Source organism: Chlorocebus sabaeus, chromosome 2 (genome assembly GCF_047675955.1).
Source record: "Chlorocebus sabaeus isolate Y175 chromosome 2, mChlSab1.0.hap1, whole genome shotgun sequence".
Lineage (NCBI taxonomy): Eukaryota > Metazoa > Chordata > Mammalia > Primates > Cercopithecidae > Chlorocebus > Chlorocebus sabaeus.
This window is the reverse complement of record NC_132905.1, coordinates 30,636,062-30,660,857: the sequence shown is the minus strand read 5'-3', so window position 1 is coordinate 30,660,857 and position 24,796 is coordinate 30,636,062. Positions and strand designations below refer to the sequence as shown.

The window sequence follows — 24,796 nt, the reverse complement described above, 5'->3', positions numbered from 1 at the left end:
TAGGACTGCCAACCACTGATTTGGCCCTATTTTCCATGCCTAAGCACTCTGAATCACTGTCCCATAACCTCTGAGGGATGGAAGGGCTTTCATTTGTTTATTCCTTCTGTTTCTTCATTCTTACCTTTCAAATTCAGATCTTACTGTGGGCAGGTTGCGTAATGCATCCCAACTTCAATTTCCTCAACGGTAACATGCAAATTGTAATATTTCCTAACTCATAGAACAGCTGTTGAGGTTAGATGAATGAATGCATATACATTGCTTTGTAAAAAGCCTGATATACAGGCAACCTTCAATAAAACATGTTTTTAAAAGTTATTGTCCCTCAGAAATAAGATGGATGTGAATTTTATCAAGGTGGTTAGTAGGTGTTCTATGGCTCTTTTATTCTTCTTGTGGAAAAATTCAGACCTTACTTCCATTCCCTTTAATGTGTGTTTTGATTTTATATTTTATAATTTGGAGAAAAATCAGGTTTCTTACCTTCTTTTAAAAATCCAGGTGTTTCACGGAAAATAAGTCTACGTAATTTAGAGCAGAACCCACTCTCTACAGCAAGTCAGTTTAAAAATAATCCAAAAGATTATTTTCACTTAAATTTCATATATATGTATGTATATATGTGTATATAATTTCACATTGCACATTTTGTCTTACAAGCATATTCTAACACGGAAAAATAATTGCTAGATTAAGTTGTCTGAGAAGTCTGATGAAACTCAGAAGTTTGGATTTGCATTAATGCCGTCTGGATTTGAATCAAGTAACTCCCTCCTTTACCACACCTTCAACCCCCACAGCTAAAACAGGTAATTTAAGAAATACTAGTATGTTGCACATTTCCCAGCATCCTACACAAAAGCTTAGAACTTTTGCATTTTGTGGAATCTGCTGTTCCAGTTTCCAAAATGATGACAAGAAAATGATGACAAGATGACACTGACAAGATTAATGAGAGAGCCTAGGGGAAAAGGGTTTGCGAGGGGGGAATTTAGTAACATTCACTTTGGAAAGGTTATGGGAAACAGGGAAGAAACTTCTCTGAGTTGGTAGCTGGCTAATGTGGATGGACCAACTACAAAGTGTAAGGTGGATTTTAGAATGGAAGGCTAGCAGGTGCCCTCTAAAGAGCCTCTTAAATATGCCCAGTTATTCCATTTTTCTTGTCCAAAGAGCTTTGTGAATTTCTCATTGTTAGTCAATAATTACTGTAAAAGTGTAAAAGTATAACTTTTTTGCAAACAAATCAATAAAGCTACTTGAAACTTTTTTAAAAATCAGTGTAACATGCATACAACAAAACACACAAATTCTGGGTCCAGCTGGATCCATTTTCACAAAGTGAACACTCCCATGTCATCAGTACCATATCAAGAAACAGCATCACTTGTCCCAGAATTCCTAAGTGCTCTCTTCCAGTCCCTATATCCCCTCCTAAGGGTAACCCTTTTCTTGACTTCTAACTTCATAGTTTGGTTTTGCTTGTTTTTAATCTAATAAGCTATTTTTACTTTGAATGAAAACTTACAAAAAAAGAACCTCTTCAGCCTAAAGCATTTTTATTATTGCTGAACTGATCCTCTTGAACAATAACAACAAAAGTGACTTATAGTCAGATTACATGACCCTTGATTCGGTTCTTGTCTGTCCCAAGTCTGGGAAGTGCAGCAGGTATAGTAAATGCCCTGAAGGAGGAAGCAGTTCAACAAAACCCTAGTAATTTACTGAGGAAATATAATGCCTACAGGCTGTTATTGGCAGGGCAAAGCAGACTAGTACAGTACTGTTGCTGGAATATAATTTTCTCGCATAGGTTTTCTCTATTATCTTGCTTAACACTAATATTTCCCTACCTGTGGTGAATGAGGATAATTTGCACTGGCTATTAGCTTTGTTTGAAAGTTTAGCCTATCAATAAATAGCTTCAAGTTATATTTACCTGCAATGACATATAAAGGGAACAGGAACATTTTGCTTTTTTATGTGGGACTTGGTAACCTGTAGTTAAATATTTCCTTATCAGAATTGTTTCATGTTATCATGAACAAGAAGTACCAGCAGACAATGGAAGGGGATTGATGGTGAATTGTTGACTAACGCTATGGGTCTCCACTTAAATAACAAACCCGTGGTAACTGAAATCATTAGTCTTCTTGTTACTGGAGCTAATAATTAGGTTCATGCAAACTTTCAGAGCATATCATAAATTCCGAATGCTCAGGCACATTTCACAGTCTATTCCATCTAATCTTTTCCCTCTCTGTTTTGTATCTGATTGCCTAATCAGAGCCTTGTGCCCCTATGTGTAAGTAGGCAAAGGAAATATGGACATATTTCTGAGGTCATTTACATATACGACCATGAAGAAGCCATTGATTTTCGTAACTAACTAACTGAAATAGGATATAAAGGAACTAACTAACTGGAATAGAATATAAAGGATGCTTATGTTCTTTAAGAGTCTCTCTGGTTTTCCTCTGATCTCTTTAAGATCTAATGTTTGATTTTATTATCATTACCACGTGTTAATTCTCAAAAAATTTTTTTTTTTTTGAGACAGATTCTTGCTCTGTCACCCAGGCTGGAGTGCAGTGGCACCATCTCGGCTCACTGCCAACCTCTGCCACTGGGTTCAAGCGATTCTCATACCTCAGCCTCCAGAGCATCTGGGATTACAGGCACACAGCACCACACCCAGCTAATTTATTTTTATTTTTAGTAGAGACAGGGGTTTTGCCATGTTGGCCAGGCTGGTCTCGAACTCCTGACCTTGGGTAATCCGCCCACCTCGGCCTCCCAAAGTGCTGGGATTACAAGCGTGAGCCACTGCGTCCGGCCTTCAAGGGCTTTGTTTACAATATTTGGTTAATATTCTGTTTCTTTTTACTGAATTGACGTTTAATGTACAAGATCACAGAAAGTGGATTCGTTAGTAAAGAAAACATTTTCCTTTGGGTATATACCCAGTAATGGGATGGCTGGGTCATATGGTACATCTAGTTCTAGATCCTTGAGGAATCGCCATACTGTTTTCCATAATGGTTGAACTAGTTTACAATCCCACCAACAGTGTAAAAGTGTTCCTATTTCTCCACATCCTCTCCAGCACCTGTTGTTTCCTGACTTTTGAATGATCGCCATTCTAACTGGTGTGAGATGTTATCTCATTGTGGTTTTGATTTGCATTTCTCTGATGGCCAGTGATGATGAGCATTTTTTCATGTGTCTGTTGGCTGTATGAATGTCTTCTTTTGAGAAATGTCTGTTCATATCCTTTGCCCACTTTTTGATGGGGTTGTTTGTTTTTTTAAGATACATGCACACGTATGTTTATTGCGGCACTATTCACAATAGCAAAGACTTGGAATCAACCCAGATGTCCATCAGTGAAAGACTGGATTAAGAAAATGTGGCACATATACACCATGGAATACTATGCAGCCATCAAAAAGGATGAGTTTGTGTCCTTTGTAGGGACATGGATGCAGCTGGAAACCATCATTCTTAGCAAACTATCACAAGAACAGAAAACCAAACACCGCATGTTCTCACTCATAGGTGGGAACTGAACAATGAGATCACTTAGACTCGGGAAGGGGAACATCACACACCGGGGCCTATCATGGGGAGGGGAGAGGGGGGAGGGATTGCATTGGGAGTTATACCTGATGTAAATGATGAGTAGATGGGTGCTGACGAGTTGATGGGTGCAGCACAGCAATATGGCACAAGTATACATATGTAACAAACCTGCACGTTATGCGCATGTACCCTAGAACATTAAAGTATAATAATAATAAAAAAAAAGAAAACATTTTCCTGAAGTAGTCATGTGGATATCAATACATAGCATTGATATCTAGAAGATTAAGATATTATTTTGCCATTTAAAAAGATCAAAAATTTTTTGGAAGTCATCTATGAAATAGTTAAGAGTAAGGGAAATTTAATTTAATTTTAATCCATTGTATAGAAGAAGCCATATGAGCTCATAAAGCTGGAAAATCATAGAGCAAATCAGCAATTGAGCTGGTCAAAAAATGTTAAAGATGCCAATCCTGATCCTCCTCAGGTGTGCTGTGTTGGATATGGTTGAATCTCACATAGCATCGATTCCTACATCCTCTTAGTAGGACTTCCTATAATACAAAGTGTGGACTTCTAAAGCTACATTTACCAGACTCCTTTTTGACCAACATTCTTCTTGAAAATTAATATTTCCACCAAATAAATTCATGCATATGAGAGATGGAGGGCAGAAATATGAAAGGGGCCAATTTCCTGCATCCTTTCATGTTCCTGTATTTCTACAGATACGTGAGATGCTAAAAGAGGTGGCACTTTCTGTGATAGTTCTTCAGTGTCTCTGAAGTGGCCATTGGTCACAGTGGCCACTCCCTGTTGGCAGCTTACACTTCTTTGGCTTCAACAAAGCTGGTGTTTTGTTTGGACCCTGGGAGTTCCTTCTTGATTTCTCACCTTTCTGAATGTGGTAGACATAACAGCTCTCCTCAAGGGTCTGTGTTGCTATGTTCTGGGATCATTCATGGAGACCCAGCCTAAAGCCCGCTCCTCCAACCCTCCCAGTTTTTCTGTCAAGTGCTTAATTAAATGAAGTCCCTTTATCTTAAAACTTCAAGAGAAATTTCTGGTTCTCGTACCAAATCCTGGCTGATATGGCCTTTAGTGGTTCTACGATTTCACAACTTTCAGTCCTAAATATAATAATCTTCTAAGTATCCTACATAGTTTTTTCCTTCAGTGCTACAGTTGGATAAAATGAAGTTTTGCTGTAGTATTTCCTCTGGAATTCAATATCCAGACTGAGTCCTAATAGTAGGCATTCATGCTTATGTAGCAGCCCTGCTTACCCCTGTTCAGTCATCAAGACCACCTTGGGTGGTAGGAAAAAGAGCAAGGGTTCTTCTTTTGCGTTTCACATAGAAATAAATTGAGGCTACTGATTGTGATTTGTTGAAGGACACATAACTAGGTAGATTCGGAAGAGGAATTTAAAACTAGATCTTCTGGCCAAATTCAGCATCCTTTCCAGTCTACCATCATGTCCCCAAACAGGGTCCTTTTGGTAACAACAACAACGAAACAAAAACAAAAAAAGGTGTTTTTTTTTTTTTTTTGAGATGGAGTTTTACTCTTTTTGCCCAGACTGGAGTGCAATGGTGCGATCTCGGCGCACCGCAACATCTGCCTCCCCGGTTCAAGCGTTTCTCCTGCCTCAGCTTCCGGAGTAGCTGGGATTACAGGCATGTGCCACCATGCCCAACTAATTTTGTATTTTTAGTAGAGATAGGGTTTCTCCATGTTGGCCAGGCTGGTCTCAAACTCCTGACCTCGTGATCCACCTGCCTTGGCCTCCCAAAGTGCTGGGATTACAGACGTGAGCCACCGAACATGGCCAACAAAAAACTTTTAATAGAGTCTAAATGAATGTAAGTTTAAAGAGATTGGTAGACTTTTCCAAAGAATCTGTGTTATTTTTAGGATTCATACATGTGAAGCTTAGATCCCTGCAAACTCAGTTTTTGAGCCATTGTCTTCAAAATAGCTATTTTTCATGGTGTACATACAGTCCGTTTTTCTCTACACTGTGCAAGATGTGTGAGCATTGGAAAACCTCATCGCTGCTTTGAGACAAAAAGGGCAGGCCAGCCGCAGTGGCTCGCGCCTGTGATCCCAGCATATTGGGAGGCCAAGGCAGGTGGATCAGTTGAGGTCGGGAGTTCAAGACCAGCCTGGCCATCATGATGAAACCCCATATCTACTAGAATACAAAAATTACCTGGGTGTGCTGGTGCAAACCTGTAATCCTGACTACTCAGGAGGCTGAGGCGGAAGAATCACTTAAACCCAGGAGGCAGGCAGAGGTTGCAGTGAGCCAAGCTCGCCCCACTGCATTCCAGCCTGGGTGACGGAGTGAGACTCCGGAAACAAAAAAAAAAAAAAAAAGAAAAAAAAGAAAAAGGGAGGGAGGCGCAATATGCTCTATAGTCTTTAAATATATTCTACATCAGTCAGTGTGGAAACATGCACGTGGAAAGACAGGTATTGAGGTATGGTGTTTAAGGTCTTTTTTTTCATTGCCGAGTAAGTGACATTTCTGCATTCAGCAAGACTCTTCATAAATCTGTTACTCCACCTTTTCTTCTTCTTGACATATGTGCAAATGTTGTCTTTTGCTGATTCCTATTAAGGCCGGTCCCATGGCCTCTCATAGAAATCATGGATCATGGAAGATTAAGAATATGGTAGGCATGAAGGAAATGTAGAGGGTGAGTTGCTTGCTCTCAAGCATGATGCAGAATGCAAGGTAGTGTCAATTGAGAGTCCAGATCTATATTACTTGTGCAGGGAGGTGGATATGCCTTGTTTATATTACAACTAGAGCACGACTTCTGGAGGGCTATAGCTTTATAATTATTATTATTTTTTCCCTAGGGGAGAGCATAGGCCTGGCACTGGGAGGTGCTGGTGCTCAGGGAATGTTTGTGGAATGAAGGAGCTGTCTGGTATTTGTCTGGCTCACAGTAGGCTCACATAGGGGAGTGTGCAGCCTTGAGGCAGACCTGGAGGACAGTCATGCTCCTATGAGACCTTCGTGACCTTTGAGGTGTTGTGTTGCATTGGTTGGAACACCTTGCTCCTTGTCCTTCCATTCCATCTGAAATCTCCCAGGGTCCTAAGGGACTCTATGGTCTTCTTAAATGGGATTTCTCCATGTGCATTTGAAAAGGAAACCATTTATTGGCAATGCAGAGCTCACTGCTGTTACAGTGCTGATTTCATTTAAGGTCTAAATGTGTCTTAAGTTTGAGCATGTACTACACTGCAATTCAATATTGGTTGAATATGATGATGCTTAATGTATTTATATCTCATATTCTAAATGTTACCATTAGTTCCTATTTTCTGAAAAAGATGTTCCTCCATACACCCAAATATTGCAATGAAAATTGCCCTTAAAGAAATTCAGAAGTGTTGGGAGTGACAGAACAAAAGACACATGGTTGTAAAAACATTCTATCACGATAATTATTCACAAAGAGAAAAAAGAATACTTGTGCTTTATTGCTAAAGCGAGAAAAGTAACAAGACATAGTTCTAAATTTGATTTATAATAAACTTCCACCTACCCTATTCTTTGTGTACAGAGGCAATGGAAGTCCCTGGAACAATGCTTTTAATTTCCTCCTTTCTCCACTCCTCATTTAATGTACTTGGGCCACCTCCATTGTTCCAGCTGCCCTCTTGCCCCTGAGAAATACCTCACCTTCTGCATTTATATTGTGGAGCTCGTCCTTCCTGGCATCTCTGAATCCTGACTTCATTATTATCTGCCACCACTCACCTTTCTTTTGACAGTGTCTATGTGAGTTTCCCCTCAGTTGAAGCTTTCCTAAGAACATAACAATATGCCTTTACTAGTAAAAATCCCAACCTCAAAACCAACACAGTGTTCCCCAGTCCTTTTTCCTCCTTTAGTTACTGTCTCCTCCCTCATCTCCTTCCCTCTACTATGCAAGTGTAACTTATAGTCACTGTCTCCCTGTCCTCACCTCCTACCCACTTCTTCTCAGCCTTCCGAAGCCTTTTTTCTGCCCTCATCACTACTTTGAAATTTCTTTGTCAGGGCTATGGGCAACATGGCTCCCAGCAACCCCAACTGATATTTTTCAGAATCTTCCTTGTTTTTATTTCCTGCAGTACCTTCCACCTCTTCATCCATTCATTCACCAATCATACTTTAAAAATGTACTGATGTCTCTTTTAAGTATTGTGCTAGTATTGTGGATTCATGATGATGAATGATTTCATGCCTGCCTTTATTGGGGAGACATATGCTAAACAAATAGAGGTACAATTATTTTCATTATAACTGCTATGAAGGAAAAAAAGTACAAGTGAGTATAGGAAGCAAGGAAGCTTTCCCTGGAAAATTCTATTTATGAAAAGTGGGATTTAGGCCCACATGAGTAGAAGAATGTGTCAGGTGGAGGGAACAGCAGGTGTGGGTGTTCCAAAGAGCCAAGAAACTCAGGGTTTTGAAAGACAGAAGCAGAATTAGCACAGGGGAGTGCGGCTCAGATAATGTGGTTGGATGGCAAGGGCCTGCATATATACTGGTTAGGTCCTTGGAGGATTTTAGACTTATAAAGTCAACCAGAAACCATTAAAACCATGTTTTCAACCCTGGCACCATTGACATTTAGCCCCATTAGTTTTTTTGTTGTGGAGTCTGGCCTGTGTATTATATGATATTTAGCAGCATCCCTCACTCTAGATACTAGGTGTCAGTTGCAAAACCCCCCAGTAGTGACAACCAAAATTGTCTCCAGACATTGCCAAAAGTCCCCTGGTGTGGAAAATTGCTCCCAGTTGAGAACCACTGATGAAAATGATAAATGATATACTATGCTCTTAAAAGTATCCAGCCAGTTCACCACCCTCCCTGCAACCCCAAAGGCCAATAAGTACATGAAAAGATGTTTAACATCGTTAGTCATTGGAGAAATGCACATTAAAAAACACATTGAGATGCCACTGCATACCCACCAGAGCTATATGTTATTGAAATTATTGGTTTTTCTCATCTGATGCCCCCACTCAGCCAGGAGCACCTCGGTTGATTTGGTATCTGGGCTTTAATTTGGTTCTCTAGTGGATTATCTGAAGTATCTTGCATGGTACTTGAAGAACAATGCTTCCAACATTTCCCTACATTGTGTTAAAAGGGGATCTTCCTGCTTGTTCTGTAGGAAGCCAGTATCTTTACGTTGCTTCTCTCCACTGTTTTGCATTCCTACTCTGGACCTTCTTCGTCTCTTCTGCTTTTGTTTATTTTGGGAAATTTCAGAGTAGACACACTCCTGGAGGAAAAGTCTCATCAATGCTGATACACAGGGATGTTTTACTTAAATGATCTTAATTCCCCATCTGGCATCCAAGACTACCTTTATAATGTTTTCATTTCATAGCCAGGGCTGTATTGCTCATGTTTAGTTTGACAGGCATCACATCTGATTTTCTGTGACCCTTAGAACTCTTTGTCCGTTGCATAGCTGTTTTCCCCCCAGTGTCTCTGTTTGCTGTATTTGGCCGTGCTGCTTCCTAATGCAAGTCTTGGGCAATCCCTGTGGAACATTGCTTGTTACTTTTCCTGTTGACTCTGTGGTATTGATTAGTTTAGAATTGCATGCCTCTATTCATGTGTGTTCTCTCGTAATAGCATAAAAACATGAGGATCACTGTGGAGTGAGAATTGTGGTCAACCTTGGCCAGGAGACTTGCTGACAGTGGTGCTAAGGAATGTGCCATGGGTCTGTGGACTGGCCCTTGACACGAGCCTTGAGGTTTAGGGTTATACTTCCTAGTAGTTTACTAAGACTTCCATAACAAAGGACCGCAGCCTGGGTGGATTACACAACAAATTTATTTTCTCACAGTTCTGAAGGAAGTTGGAGATAAAGGTGTCAGCAGGATTGCTTCCTGCTGAGGGCCATGAGGGAAGGATGTGTTCTAGGCCTCTCGTCTTGGCTGGTAGATGGCCGACTTCTCCTTGCATCTTCACATCATTTTCCTTCTGTACATGCCTGTGTCCAGATGTCCTCTTCTTACAAGGACACCAGTCATATTGGATTAGGGCCCACTCTTAAGGCCTCCTTTTAGCTTAATCATATCTGTAAAGACCCTATCTCTGAATAAGGTCACACTTTCAGGTACTGGGGGTTAGGACTTCACCATGTGAGTTGTTGGGGAGGGGGGCACGATGAACCCAATGGCATACCTCAGCCTGGTAAAGTATAGCTCACAGGGTAGCAACATGATGGCTCTAGTTAGATATTGAAGAACGGACACTTAGAGAAGAAGTTAGATTTATTTTATACTATTTAAACGTTAAAAATTAAATGGTAGCTGCATATGTGGGTAAAACCATAAACAACCTTGCTGGAATTGTGTGACAAGAGCACTGAGACTGTTTTGTGAGAAATTTCCCTGTTAAGGAGTATCCCTGTGAAGGTTTGGAGTTGCCCTGCCTAACGGAAATATAATGTGAGGCACATAGGATACTTATAAATGTTCTAATAGCCTCATTAAAACAAGTAAAAAAGAAACAGATGGAATTAATATGAATACTATCTTTAATTTAAGCCAGTGTAGCCATTTTGACTTGTAATCAATGTCAGAAATCATTAGTGAGCTATTTTCTATTCTTGTTTCCATTCTTAGTCTTTGAAATCTTGCAGCACGTCTTAGTCTCAGCAGTCGCATTTCAAGTGCTCAGTCGTCACAGGGAGCCACAGCAGCTCCCGTATTGGACAGCACCAGTATAGGGCATCCATTCTCAACAGGGGCCATGTCGCTTCCAAGGAAATGAAAAGTGGTTTTGGAGAACAACAACAGCAAAAAAATCTTACTCTCTTTCTTTTTTTGGTATAAAGCACAGTTATACCTACAGCATATATGCAGATATTCAGCCTATCTGTAATATTGAAATGTCGTGGGGGATTATTAGAAAAATAAAGACCTAAAAAGGCTCCTTTGCAGGGCAATAATGGAAAAAGTTGAGAAGCACTGTTATAGAGTGCGTACTTGAAGGTTTAATTTCCAGTGCTTCCCGTACCAGCTTAACTGGCTTTCCTTGAGCAAGTTATTTAGCCCAAGCCTTGGTCTAGGTATCTGTAAAATGGGAATAATAATAGTGTCTACCTCTTAAGTTATTATAAGTATTAAAGGAGAAAAGCTGTGAAGTTCGCCACAGTGATTGGCTCAGAGCAAATGTTGAGGATGCATCAGTTACTATTCAGTCAGGGATTTTTGTAAAAAGGTATACTGGTATTAGAAGTGAGTTTGGATTAGTCATGCCTTTGTCATTTCATGTCAGTTTCTTTAGTATTTATTATTGACTTATATCAGTGCATTGATGAGCAAATCATTGTAATGTTAATGTTGATTCCACTGACTCTTTTTTTTCCTTGCTGAATTGTTTCTTATTCTTCAGGATTTCGAGGTTTTGTTAAGGTCTTTTGCTTTGCCCCTTGATCATTTTTGATTTGGCTTAAAGACTCTTCAGAGATTCATGTAATTTACTAAATAACATCTTCTTAATTACTATATTAGTCTTCACTATTGATGATATGACAGTAAAATGTATTCTATCAAATAAAGAGCAGCAAGTAGAAATTTACTGAACATTATCTGCTATTACTAACTTAAGACAAGTGTGTTTATTACTGTTTTCTTTTTTATAGACAAATACTTATTAGAAAAAATATAACTTTAAGTAAATTAGAGTTGAATTCTTAGAAGCAATATACTTACAAGATATGGTTTGCCTGCATTCTAAGGTCACAGGTGTTCTTGGAGGTAAACATCATCGTATTCCTGAACTAAAGCCTCACCCATTATACGCCTACATCTGTGGTTTTTTAAGTGTGGTCCCTGGACCAACAGCATCAGCATCACCATGAGCTTCTTAGAAGTGCAGATTTTCAGACTCTGTCCCAGAGCTACTAAATGAGGGACTCTGGAGAAAGAGCCCAGCAATCTGTGTTTTTACAACATCCCTCAGTGAATGTGATGCATATGAAAGTTTCAAAACAACAATCTTATGAAATACACATGTTATAGATGTTGATGGAGAGGTAAAGGATTAAAATATAGACCATCTGAGAGCTGTCTTCATCATTCTACAAAGGTCCCAAGAGTTGCAACCTATCTGCAGCTCCTTTGTCAATGAAGGATGATCATATATTTCAAGTTTCAAACCTGGGCATATGTTCTGACAATTAAGAATATTTGGGATCTGGGTTGAGTGGCTACTTTGGTATGGGGAGAATATAGACACTAGCAGCTATGTGGGAGGTGGGAAAATAAGCAGGTGGAAATGAAAATAGACATTCATATATTTCTGGGTCAAATCCTACTTTGCATGGCAAGGATGCCAAGTTCCAGGAGATCTTGGAATGTTAGAGGTGATTATGAAGGAAGCAGGCAGGGAGCCGAGATAAATGATCACTTAACAGAGGAACTGTGGCCGGAAGAGTGGGGTCAAGAAAACATTGAACAAAGAAGGTTTAATTTTGAAGGAGGGGAAGGAATAAGCTAGAAATGGAAATATCTGAAACAAACTAGGCAGCATAGAATAGTGTTCCTAAATATAAATTTTGAAAAGTTTTATTCTGCTCACTTAAATGTTTGATTGTCTGGGATCCTTGCAGGGAATTGCCACCAAGATTTTGATTAGAATTTTGTCAGATGCTCTGATAAGAAAAGGAACTGACTTGAAAAAGATAAGACACACCTACAGTTTATTCTAAATTCCTCTAGAAGTGGGAATGTGTGTTGTGTGCAGCCTGTCAAAACTTTTATTTTGCCCACTTCTAGAAGTAAGAAAACAGGACTGAAAATATTGCTATGATGTATTGGAAATATTGCTGTGAGCTATTATGCATGCAATCTCATGAAAGAAGCCTAAAATATATTAAAAATTATTCTTTCATTGTAATATCAAGTTTATTTTCAAATGTCTTTTTTTGACATTTAGAAGTAATTAGGAAATTTTAAAATTCTAGCTGAAGTTCCTTGCAACAGCACAGTCCTTGTAAAATATGTTTTTTCCAACTGCATGTTAAGGATGTATATATGGAATATGAGCATCAAACAGAATGGCAGTTCCTCAAAAAAATAAACATAGTACTATCATATGATCCAGTAATTCCACTTCTGGGTATATACTGAAACTGAGGACTCAGATAGATATCTGTGCATCTATGTTCATAACAGCATTATTCACAACAGCCAAAAGGTGGAAACAACCTAGATATTCATCAGTGGATGAATGGATAAACAAAACATGGCGTACACAGACATGGAATATTCTTCAGCTTTAAGCAGGAAGGAGATATGACACATACTCTATGAATGAAGCTTTAGGACTTCATGCTAAATAAAATGAGGCAAACACAAAAGGACAAATATTACACAATTTTACTTATGTAACTACTTAAAATCGTCAAATTATTTAATTACCTGGAGTAGTCAAATTCATAGATACAGAAAGTAAGAATGGTGGTTGCCCGGTTATGGGGGGAGGAGGGAATGAGGAATTAGTGTTTAATGCATGTGGCGTTTCAATTTGGGAAGATGAAAAGTGCTGAAGATGGATGGTGCTGATGGCAGCACAGCAAGGTGAAGGCATGTAATACCACTGAAAAGTATATTAGAAAAGAGTAAATGTCAGGTTCTGTGTGTTTTACTACAGTAACCCAGAATATTCTGATACACTTACATTTAGTATTTTAATACATCTGTTTTTAAATATAATCCACTATAAAAATAATGAACATTTTTATGTGGCATACGTGCCCAGATGCTTTACCCCAAATTATCCTAGCTATTTCTCACGACAACCTTCTGAGTTACGTATTATGATTATCCCCTTCTTTTTTCAGTTGTGTAAAGCCATGCGCTGAGACAGGACAGGCAGGAATTTGAACCCAAGAGAAGAACATCTTCCAGAACCGAGCTCTTACAATAAAACTTAATATATGGATGAAAATCATTCATACTACTCTGCCCATTAGGAAGAAAAAGGTCCCTATGCCAAAATTCTCTCTCAAGTTCTAATTTTCATTACAAGTTCTTTTAATAAGCTAGATGATATGACACACTACGGTTGTGCGTATGAAACAGTTGAAAAAACTGGCAATTTATGTCTCTCTAAAAAATGCAATTCCTGCAAAGGCCTGAGTGTTTCAGGATAAAAATCCATATCCAGTGATATGTATTTTCTTGTGCAGATAGTATGTCTTTCTGAAAATTGCTAAGAGAAAAGAACACGTGTTTTAGAAATGTTTAATATTGTAATTACAATGTGGGCAAGTTTTGCTTTTTACTATGCATGCTTTCAACTCTGAAGACTATTTACCTATGATGTTTTATTTTAGCATGTAAAATTGAAATTTGCAGCGTTTGTATATATCTTTCTGAATATGTAGAAGATGGCCTTATTTACAGTTACCTTGGAAACAGGGATGCTCAAATGCTATGTTTCACTCTATTACAATTAAAAATCATTTTGTGGAGCAAATGTAATTTAAAATACTATTCTTAAGCATGGATTTTAGTTAATATTAATCATAAAAATATGTAATGATGTTTAGTCTTAAAATTATTTGAAAAACTAAATATAGATTTTTAATAGAAAACATACCTTAATCAATAAATGCATAATGGCTTTTTCCGTTACAAGTTATGTATAAGTATTCTGATTATTAGGAAAGTTACATCATGGATAATTCCATGAAGTTAAAAATGCCATGTCTAATTTCTTTTGAAATTTTTCTTAATAATTGACTACTTTGGAGAATCTCCTTACAAGTATTACTTCTTAAATAACTCCTGGATAGATTTTTCTACAATGATATATGTTGATATTCATGTTTCTTCTTACATTTCTAGGACTCAACTATTGTTACTCCAATTATTTTGAGGACTGACCCTCAGGGATTTTTCTTTTACTGGACAGATCAAAACAAGGTAAGAAATGAGATATGTCTTTCTTACATTTTTCCATCGTTTACTACTTTGAAAAGTATTTACGTATCTTATCTATAGAAGAACTTCCATTCTACAGATCTTTTGCAGTTTATTTAAATGTTCCACTTTTAAAGAATATCTAAGGTATTCTTAGAATTTAGGACTTTTCAAAGTCACTAGTTTGAAATAGTAGATTTGCTGAATTCTGGAGCAACTGGTATTTTTGGTTCTGCTTATATTATGTGTTAGGATAGGAACAGGGGAATTTGAATTACATTTGGTGTAGAACATAATTAGCCAGCTTTCCTGATTTAAGTCCCCACCTGTAAAGGACGAAGAAAAATGATGAGAAAATAACTTTTGACCCAGTAGCCATACCCCTTGGCTTTTCTTTCTCTCTCTTTTCCCCTGTGCTGTTCATTAAGGACTCTCTCAGAATCAGCAGGAATTTGGCCTTGATAGTTTGTTTATGTCAGAAAATCAAGAATAAAATTCCTTTAGCCTATTCCTTCAGTTGTCAGGAATTTCTTACTAAATTAGCTTTCTGCCCACAATAGCATGAATTTATTATCTCATTTATTATGAAACCAATTGATGATTCTGTACTGAATTATTAAAAAGTAGAATATCTGCTGATCATAAGATTTATTTGGAGTTTAATGGGCAGTTAGACGAGAACACTCGTGGAAAGTGGTTATTATTTCAAGCATCATTGCCACAGTCCTACACTTGAACCTCAGAGGCCACAGAATATAGAATGTTTTTGTTCTCTAAATTTTGATATATGGAGAAATGAGATAGGGTTTATTGAGAATGCTAAATACATGTTGAAAACAGTAGAATAATAATAGTATACCATTAAAACAGCTGCAACCTCCACAGTTACTGATGAAGGAGGAACAAATTGTTAGCTCTTTCAAAACTCTAAATTAGTTTCTTATGTCCAAAGTTCCTGGAGTTGCCTGTCAGCTTTGCCTTCTGTCTCTGAGGCAAGCTCAATTATACCGGTGTCTGGTCCCAGGGCCACTCCTGAATGAGCCTGTTGACACATCATTCAAAAGGCAAATTTCAGTCTTGTTGTCCTGGAGTGAGATTCGAAATCAGTGTGCCGTGGAACCATGTGTGGCTGTAGAAGTGGAGGTAAACCACAGACCCTAGGCTAATGTCAAAAATTGTATTTGAGTAGGATTTCCTACTTAACGCTCACATTTATTATTGGGTGTGTTAATCGCTTTGGCTTAGACATTCTGTTTGGTTTCCTGCTGTTATGTGTAAAACAATGGCTTGCAAGAAGTTTTGTTTTTGGGCGTTTTTTTCTTCTCCTAAAGGATATTTTTAGAACTGTTGAAACTATATTCATGAAAGATGTATTTATAATGCCTAGAACATTTCTAAAGTTTGGGTATTTTTACAAGAGACCAAACTGTCAGTTTGATTTTTCAACTTGTAGATCAAACTTCTGTAAAAGCAACAGAAGATATTCTGGGATTTTTAAATAATTCATGGCAACTCAGTTAAACTCCCCTCTAGACCAATCATCAATATTTATTTGCTTAATAAAGAAAAAGGGTTTAAGACCAAAGCCTCTTTGTTCCATCTCTATTGTGAACCCAGTATTTTGACCTATGTTTATTTTCAAATGTAGGAAAATTTGTTTTCATTTTTTCACAAACTTTTTAATCTTGGTTGTAATGCTGTTTATGACCCACTGAAACAGATAATGTGGTAGCAATTCCTTTTATCATGTTATTACTTTTCTTTTCATGGATATTACTCTTACAGTTCTAGCCAATAGATAGAAATAGTAAATTTGACTTTTCACTTTCTAAATACCGAAGTCATCTCTCAGTCATTTATCAGAATTTGGAGGCTTATTTCTTAGTGATCATATATCTTAGAATCCAAAAGATCAGAGGATTTAAGAAAAAAAAAATTAGACTTACCATGCTTTCAAGTTTGTCATTTTCTTTCTGGCTTTAAGCCCAGTCCTGGAACCAGCAAGAGTGATTCATCCGCTTTTAGGAGATGGATGACTCTAAGTGATGAATTAGAGTAAATGTGTGCTAGAAGAAATGGTGCATGCAAATAAAAGATGGCACGCCAAGCTTTTAGTGGGTGTTTTTGCATAAGATCATTTGAAGGTACATGGATGAATGGTACAATCATGATGCTACGTAGAGGGCCACTTTTTAAAAAATATTTTTATCTGGCAATTAGTTTTAGGAATCTGTCACGTGTATCATAGAGATAATCTCTCAGAGAACAAGAAAATGTGATACCTTTAAGTTTATCCCTTGATTTTATACACTGTGTTTTTCATTGGTTGGGAAGCTTGCACTGGTGTTTATTGTAATATGCCTCTCTTCTCCCTTTGGGCTTCTTCTAATATATTCCCTCTTTGGTTCATGAAGCTTATACCAAAGTACTTGGATTAGCAATCATCTGAGGTCTAGTCTGCTCAGAGGTGAGCAGAAATCCCTAGCAGGGAGGATTTTACAAGAGTTTTTTGTTTTTCTTTTTTATAGCATTGGAGGTAAATGGTCACATTGTATGGTGTTCTGTGCATGTCCTCTTGTCATGGCTACATGAGATCTTGTATCAGAGCCACTTATTTCAAGCCACTGGCTTTCCCTTCTGTAGACAATGACATGCTGCCTTCCAAAACCCCTTCTTTGATTTGTCACCATAGAAATGATAGGTGACAAAGAAGACAGCACAGATGATGAATTTAGGAATCAAAAACTGAAGCTAGCGAGTCATTTTTAGGTAGCAGAAATGTGTTTTAGTGAAACACTGACAGAATGTTTGGAGTTGGTGGAAGCAGATAAATATGAATATCGTTTTTAGGGATAAATGTTTATGCTTTGTGCCAGCTCTGGACTTATTTTAATAATTCTTTTCACTGTATTGTTGGCTCTGTAAATCTTATTGAATAAAATGAGCAAAAATGAGTTTCTGAATATGACTATTTTAAGGAGAGTGGTTTTTCTTGTGTAAGTGTAGGTGATGTGAAGAGGATGAATTTATTTGTAAGTCACGGGTGAGAAGGGAGTCCTGCACAGCCTGAGTCCTTGAGAGGTGGCATGCATTAGGCTATAACTTTTCTCTGGATCCGTGCCATGTGAGCACTACAAAACCGACACAGGAAGTATTAGCTGTGAAAACCACGTGAACTGTAAGAATCTGCTCCACCGGTTTTGAAAGAAAGGCTAAAGAGGAAAAAAAGTGTCAATGTTAAAGAGTTAACCAAAACCTATCCTGCTAGAATATGAAAAAAAATTAGACCTTTTCCTTGCAACTTGATGCCGTGCTTCTGTGCCAAGGTTGGTGTAAAAATAAAACTAGTCACCACTAGTTCAGATCCAAGAAGTTCAATATAGTTCAGTAAACTCTTCCTTGTCTTCGTACAACTGGAGCTTGGGGGAAGGGAAAAGGAACACATCATTAAATTTAAAAAGGAATGGGAGGAAAAACACACATTTTACATGAAGAACTCCTATTACTTTCTTTTTTTGTTACAAATCTTATTTATTTTTAATGTTGTGGATCATATACAAGTATCTTTTTATCTGTAAAAGAGTAAAGCAATGTAACTACCTTTAAACTGCACTCTCCTATTGATTCTAACCCTAGTTCTCTATCCAGAGTCAACTAATAGCTTCATGGTTTCTTTGTAGGTCTCTTTTAAATAAATTTGTGCATGCGTAACTATGGAAATACTTCATTTTGTTTTGCTTATGTCTATTTTTATACTAAGTTACATCATATTACTTTAACTATTCCACAATATCCTTTTTACCATACAGTGTGTCTTAGAGAATTTTTCAAGTTAGTACATGTGTGTCTATATCATTCTGTTAAATTGGTCTATCTTAGGGAGTTTTTCGGGTTAGTACATGTGTATCTATCACATTCTTTCGTATTGCTCTCTCGTATGTTAAATAATTGATTAGCAAATTTTATTTAAGAATACAAAAGTTCTCATTGATGGATTCCTGGTGTTTGTTTCTAATTTGGGATTACAAAGAATCCTATAATATGGAGTAATAGCTGTGTGTAGCCCTCTCTGGGAATATGGGTCAGGGATTCCCTAAGGTAAATGCTCAGAAATGCGATTGCTGATTCAAGGTTACACCTATCCTAAATTATAGTTAATGGCTGTACCATTTTGTAACTCAACCCGTCTTATATGAGTGGAACTGTTTTCTTAAGCCCAACCAACAGTAACAGGAATATTTTAATTTTTGCCCAACTGATGCAACTGCTATATCACCTTGTTTTAATCTGCCATTGCCTGATTTGCTAGTAAACTGTGTATATTATCATATGTTCATTGGCCATTTCAGTTTTTCTTTACATGGATTGCCTATTTATATCTCTTGCCCTTGTGTTGACAGTTCTCTGTGTATTCTAGATGTACTCCTTTAGCTGTTATAAATGTTGCAATTACACTCTTCCTGTCTGTGGTTTGTCTTTGACTTTCTTAATATCTAATTTATGGATAACAAAAGATGACTTGAAGCTTTAAATTTTGATGTAGTTACATTCCAACTACCTCCCCACTTTTTGCTTCCTTTAAGATATTTCTGATTCTTTCTCATCACCATTATGAATCTAGGTTTTTAATCCATATGTAATGTATTATGAGGACTGGTGTGAGGTGGAGCTCTAACTTCAATTTCTTCATATCACTCGTAGTGCTGACATTTCACCACCTGGTTTGGATAGCCCAAAGATCTGTTATGTTTTAATACGTGTGGACTGCTGGGTTCTGATTTCCTACTTCATTTTTATCTCATTTATTTTCTGCCTTTCATACTTTGTGGCTCAAAAAGTGTAATTCTTTTTGTTTACCCGTGATCCTAGATTAGAGATTTAAATTTATACCTGCATATTTAATCATTTCTAGAGACTTAGCACAAGAAAGATTGGTTCTACAATCTATGCCATCTGCCATCTTGTTCTGGCCTGTGAATTTGCATGAGACACCATTCTGGATGTTTGTACACAGTGATGATTCAGTTTCCATTAATGGCAACCATAGATAGTCTTCTCTTATGATAACCTTAAATTTCTACAGAGTTCAAAAGCAAAGTTTAAAAGTTAAATATTTACATAAGTCACAGTAACATTTTTCAGCATGAGTCCAGAGTTCAAAAATATTTTGAATGATGCATCATAAACGTCAACAAGAAAATCTAGTGATTTCCTATTAAAAATAGTCTGACTTCCATAAAGAACTACTGGGCACCACACATTTCATTAATGATTTTTAGCAGTGAGGCTTTCTCTTTGGGATATACTTCTCTAGGGTATCCCAAAATTATCAACTTTGACCCTTCTTATGTATGATAAGGGATAGGTCATACAGGAGTCCACTGAGTGATTAAATGCAATGATGTAGTTATAAATTTAGAAGACAAATGCTATTCATTTTATTTGGTAACTTTCCCTAAAGGTTGAAACAATAACTTACATTATCTAGAAAAAAAAACCCCAAAAAACAAACAAAAAACACCAGAATTCATGTGAGGATTGCTTTGTGAGGGCTGGGATTGTTCCTTGGCCTGGAGCAGTGTATCAGTCATTGTTGACTCAGCAGCAGCATCTGGGCACTAAGTCTTTTCCTTCACCTTCCTTGAATTTCCTTCACCAGCATCGATGATATTAATAGCTAGGATAGACACAGTGCCATATCCGCACCCTCTTCCTCACCACTCCTGAGAACACAAGCTGGGCTCCAGTGGCTGGCCAGTGCCTGCATTCTTTTTCATTGTCTGGCTACTAGAACTCACGTTGCTACCCAGAAGTTCCTGGCAATGCATGCTCACCCTAACCAATGAGATTCAGTGGATAAATACCACAGCTCCCTCACCTCTTGGGTGGGATAACTTAAAGGTGCATGCTTTATATTATATCCTAGAATTCTCTAGTGGATTAAGCCCAGTTACCTACAGTGGTAAGTGGCTTAAAAATGTTCCCCTTATGGGTTTCCTTCCCTTCCTGTCTCACTTCTCCACTCCTGATTGTGTTTTAAAACCACCTCTAAAATAAACTACTTTTACCAGAATCCTTATCTAGGAATTGCTTAATACAGATGCATAGTGCTTAACAACTTAATATAGATGCCCCCAAATGAAGGGTTTTAGAAGGATTCTTTGGTTAAGAGAGATTGGAATGTATTAGGTGAACACTTTTGTTTGAAGCCAAGTCTGGTTTTCCTAAAACAGTCCTAATTTGGGAAGCCCAAAGCTGGTTGAGGAAACCAGTTTTGAAGCTGTGACAGATGTGGATTGTCACAGTCTGGCTCTGCTGTGTATTTAATGAGTCACCCTCAGTGAATCTCTTTACAAATCAAAGCCTTGGTATCATTATCTATAAGATGGGTATTACTCTCAGTGTTGTTGTGAACATTCAATGTGTAAAATGAATGACTTAGCATAACACCTGCTACTTTGTAACCCCTCCATCCTTTGTGGTGACTTTTATTATTACTGCATAATAAACAATTATTCTCTAACCAAACAATTGTCCTTAAGTATTAGGGACCACAAAAATGTGTTGTTTTAAAAACCAAGTGAGCATTTATTTATGTGTATCTTTTTATTCCTTTTTTCTTCTTCAAGGCAACACTGACTTGTTTTCTGTTTAGACTCTGCTGTGGTCTTTTGATCTGAAACATTGAAGCTTAGGTCTATTTGGTCAAATAAGATGTTTATTTATGTATTTCATAATGTTTTGGGAACAGAGCCATGGAAGGCAAAAGAAGGATTTATTGTTTAAAAGACTTTCCCTCTGAGGCTAATTTGCTAATAAATACTTCATCATAGGTGAAAGTTTCTTGGACCCTTGGGAATTTGAAGCATCGTATGGAACAACTTTTAAGATGATTTAGAGGACTTTGATAGGTGAAAATTGCATTATTCACAAGAATAATTGGACACAATCATGGTTGCCTTTGCCTTTTTCCTAAGATAATCACTTTAGGATTGTAACAACTACATGGGCATCAGGCCACTCCTCTTCCTCCCTACTCACCAAGACCTTAGTGTTTTTGAGGATAGTTTAGCTACTAAGCCAAGGTTCAGATTGCTGAGGATCAAATCTGTCCTTACCATATCAACTTCCATATTAAGTTTTTCCACTTTATTAACATTACCTTCTTTTCACTTCTGTGACTCCCCAAAGATTTTGCACCAGTGAACTCTGGCTAGTGTTGAGTAGACATGTCGTGATGACTTAGCTTATGTCGACACAATGTTATTGGAATGGAGTCATTTACAAGTTCTTCTTAGAGGATGTGATTCATGATTTTTTGGTAGAATTTCTGATTGAAGTGTAGCCTCTTAAAGTATATTTTAAAATTAGGCTAGTCATTTTGAGATGGTTTCATTGCAGCTTCTTTGGAATCATTTTTAGGGTAGAAATGCATTAATACGATTTTATGTCACCATCACCACACTTCATTATGCACATAACAACAGCAATGCTTGTTATAATATATTGTAACCAGAGTTTAGAAACATGTAATATCACAAAAATTCATTACTCATAATTTAATTACAAAATTATTCCTTGTTTTTATAAGTTGCATATGTTTAGCTCTTCCCACTATTTTAGGAGAAATTAAATTGGATACTTTCCATGCTAGGAAGCTATTATAATGGAATATTTGTACTTTTTGATGCCAAAAAATGGTTCGAGACATTGGATTGGCAGAATATGTGAAGGAAATACATTCTACACATTGTTCATTATTTTACTTCCTGTTATGGAGAAAATTCCTTTGACTTTGTTACAAATAGAATCCCTGGGTACTTGGTATTGATATAATGCCATGCTCTTTTCTTTGAATTAAAAGTGTTGTAGGTAGAGTAGGCATTTCTGGTTGTTCTGCACTTCATTTTCTTGCCAATTCAAGATTGTTTGATGGTACTGATGGAGACATTGTTCTATTAGTCCATTTTCATGCTGTTGATAAGACATACCTGAGACTGGGTAGTTTACAAAAGAAAGAGGTCTCACCCACAACCCATGGGAATTCAAGATGAGATTTGGGTAGGGACACAGCAAAACCATATCATTCTGCCCCGGCCCCTCCCAAATCTCATGTCCTAATATTTCAAAACCAATCATGTCTTTCCAACAGTCCCCCAAAGTCTTAACTCATTTCAGCATAAATCAGAGGTCCACAGTCCAAAGTCTAATCCGAGACAAAGCAATTCCCTTCTGCCTATAAGCCTGTAAAATCAAAAGCTAGTTACTTTCTAGATACAATGGAGGTATAGGCATTGGGTAAATAGAGCCATTCCAAATGGGAGAAACTGGCCAAAGCAAAGGGGCTACAAGGCCTCATGCAAGTCCAAAATCCAGCGGGATAGTCAAATCTTAAAGCTCCAAAATGATCTCCTTTGACTCCATGTCTCACATCTAGGTCACTTTGATGCAAGAGATGGACTCCTATGGCCTTGGGCAACTCTGCTCCTGTGGCTTTGCAGGGTATAGCCCCCCTCTTGGCTGCTTTCATGGGCTGGCATTGATGTCTGTGGCTTTTCCAAGGGCGCAGTGCAAGTTATAGGTGAACCTACCATTCCGGGGTCTGGAGGATGGTGGCCTTCTCACAGATCCACTAGGCAATGCCCCAGTTGGGACTCTGTGTGAGGACTCCAACCCCACATTTCCATTCTGCACTGCCCTAGCAAAGGCTGCCCATGAGAGCTCCACCCCAGCAGCAAGCTTTTACCTGGACATCCAGGTGTTTCCATACATCCTCTGAAATCTAGGCAGAGGTTCCCAAACCTCAATTCTTGACTTCTGTGCACCCGTAGGCTCAACACCATGTGGAAGCTGCTAAGGCTTGGTGCTTTCACTTTCTGAAGCCATGGCCTATGTTCTATATTGGCCCCTTTCAGACACAGTTAGAGTGGCTGGGATGTAGGGCATCAAGTCCCTAGGCTACACACAGCACAGGGACCCTGGGCCAATCCCACAAAACCATTTTTTCCTTCCAGGCCTTCAGGCCTGTGATGGGAGGGGCTGCCATGAAGACATCTGACATGCCCTGGAGCCATTTTCCCCATTGTCTTGGGGATTAATATTTGGCTCCTTGTTACTTATGCAAGTTTCTGCAGCCAGCTTGAATTTCTCCTCAGAAAATGGGATTTTCTTTTCTATTGCATTGTCAGGCTGCAAATTTTCTGAACTTTTATGCTCTGTTTCCCGTATAAAACTGAATGTGTTTACCAGTACCCAAGTCACCTCTTGAATGCTTTGCTGCTTAGAAATTTCTTCCACCAGGCCGGGTGTGGTGGTTCATGCCTGTAATCCCAGCACTTTGGAGGCCAAGGCGGGCGGATCACCTGAGATCAGGAGTTTGGGACTAGCCTGACCAACATGGAGATACCCCATCTGTACTAAAAACACAAAATTGGCCAGGCATGGTGACACATGCCTGTAATCCCAGCTACTCGGGAAGGCTGAGGCAAATCGCTTGAACTTGGGAAGTGGAGGTTGCAGTGAGCCAAGATCACACCATTGTACTCCAGCCTGGGCAACAAGAGCAAAACTCCATCTCAGGAAAAAAAAAAAAAAAAAAAAAAAAGGGAAATTTCTTCCACTAGATACCCTAAATCATCTCTCTCTAGTTCAAAGTTCCCTAAATCTCCAGGGCAGGGGCAAAATGCTGCCAGTCTGTTTGCTAAAACATAACAAGAGTCACCTTTGCTCCAGTTCCCAATGAGTTCCTCATCTCCATCTGAGACTACCTCGTTGTTCATATCACTATCAGCATTTTTGTCAAAGCCATTCAACAAGTCTTTAGGAAGTTCCAAACTTTTCCACATTTTCCTGTCTTCTTCTGAGCCCTCCAAACTGTTCCAACCTCTGCTTGCTACCCAGTTCCAAAGTCACTTCCCCATTTTTGGGTATCTTTTCAGCAACACCACACTACTGGTACCAATGTACTGTATTAGTCCATTTTCATGCCACTGATAAAGATATACTGAAGACTGGACAATTTATAAAAGAAAGAGGTTTAATGGGATTATGGTTCCACGTAGCTGGGGCGGCCTCACAATCATGGTGGAAGGTGAGAGGCACGTCTCACGTGATGTCAGGCAAGAGAAAAGGACTTCTACAGGGAAACTCCTGTTTTTAAAACCATTTGATCTCGTGAGACTTATTCACTATCATGAGAACAGCACAGGAAAGACCTGCCCCCATGATTCCATTACCTCCC

General features: G+C 38.2%; 1 protein-coding gene across 4 annotated transcripts in view; it reads left to right on the top strand.

Annotated features, from left to right (window-relative positions):
- The window catches only part of PLCB1 (phospholipase C beta 1), a 761,313-nt gene that overhangs the window by 3,809 nt on the left and 732,708 nt on the right, over positions 1-24,796 (top strand). For all 4 annotated transcript variants that reach the window (XM_008018384.3, XM_008018395.3, XM_037990865.2 and 1 more), the window contains exon 2: positions 14,482-14,559. In XM_008018384.3, the coding sequence (XP_008016575.3) occupies positions 14,482-14,559 (78 nt within the window). The remainder of the gene's footprint in view (positions 1-14,481; positions 14,560-24,796) is intronic.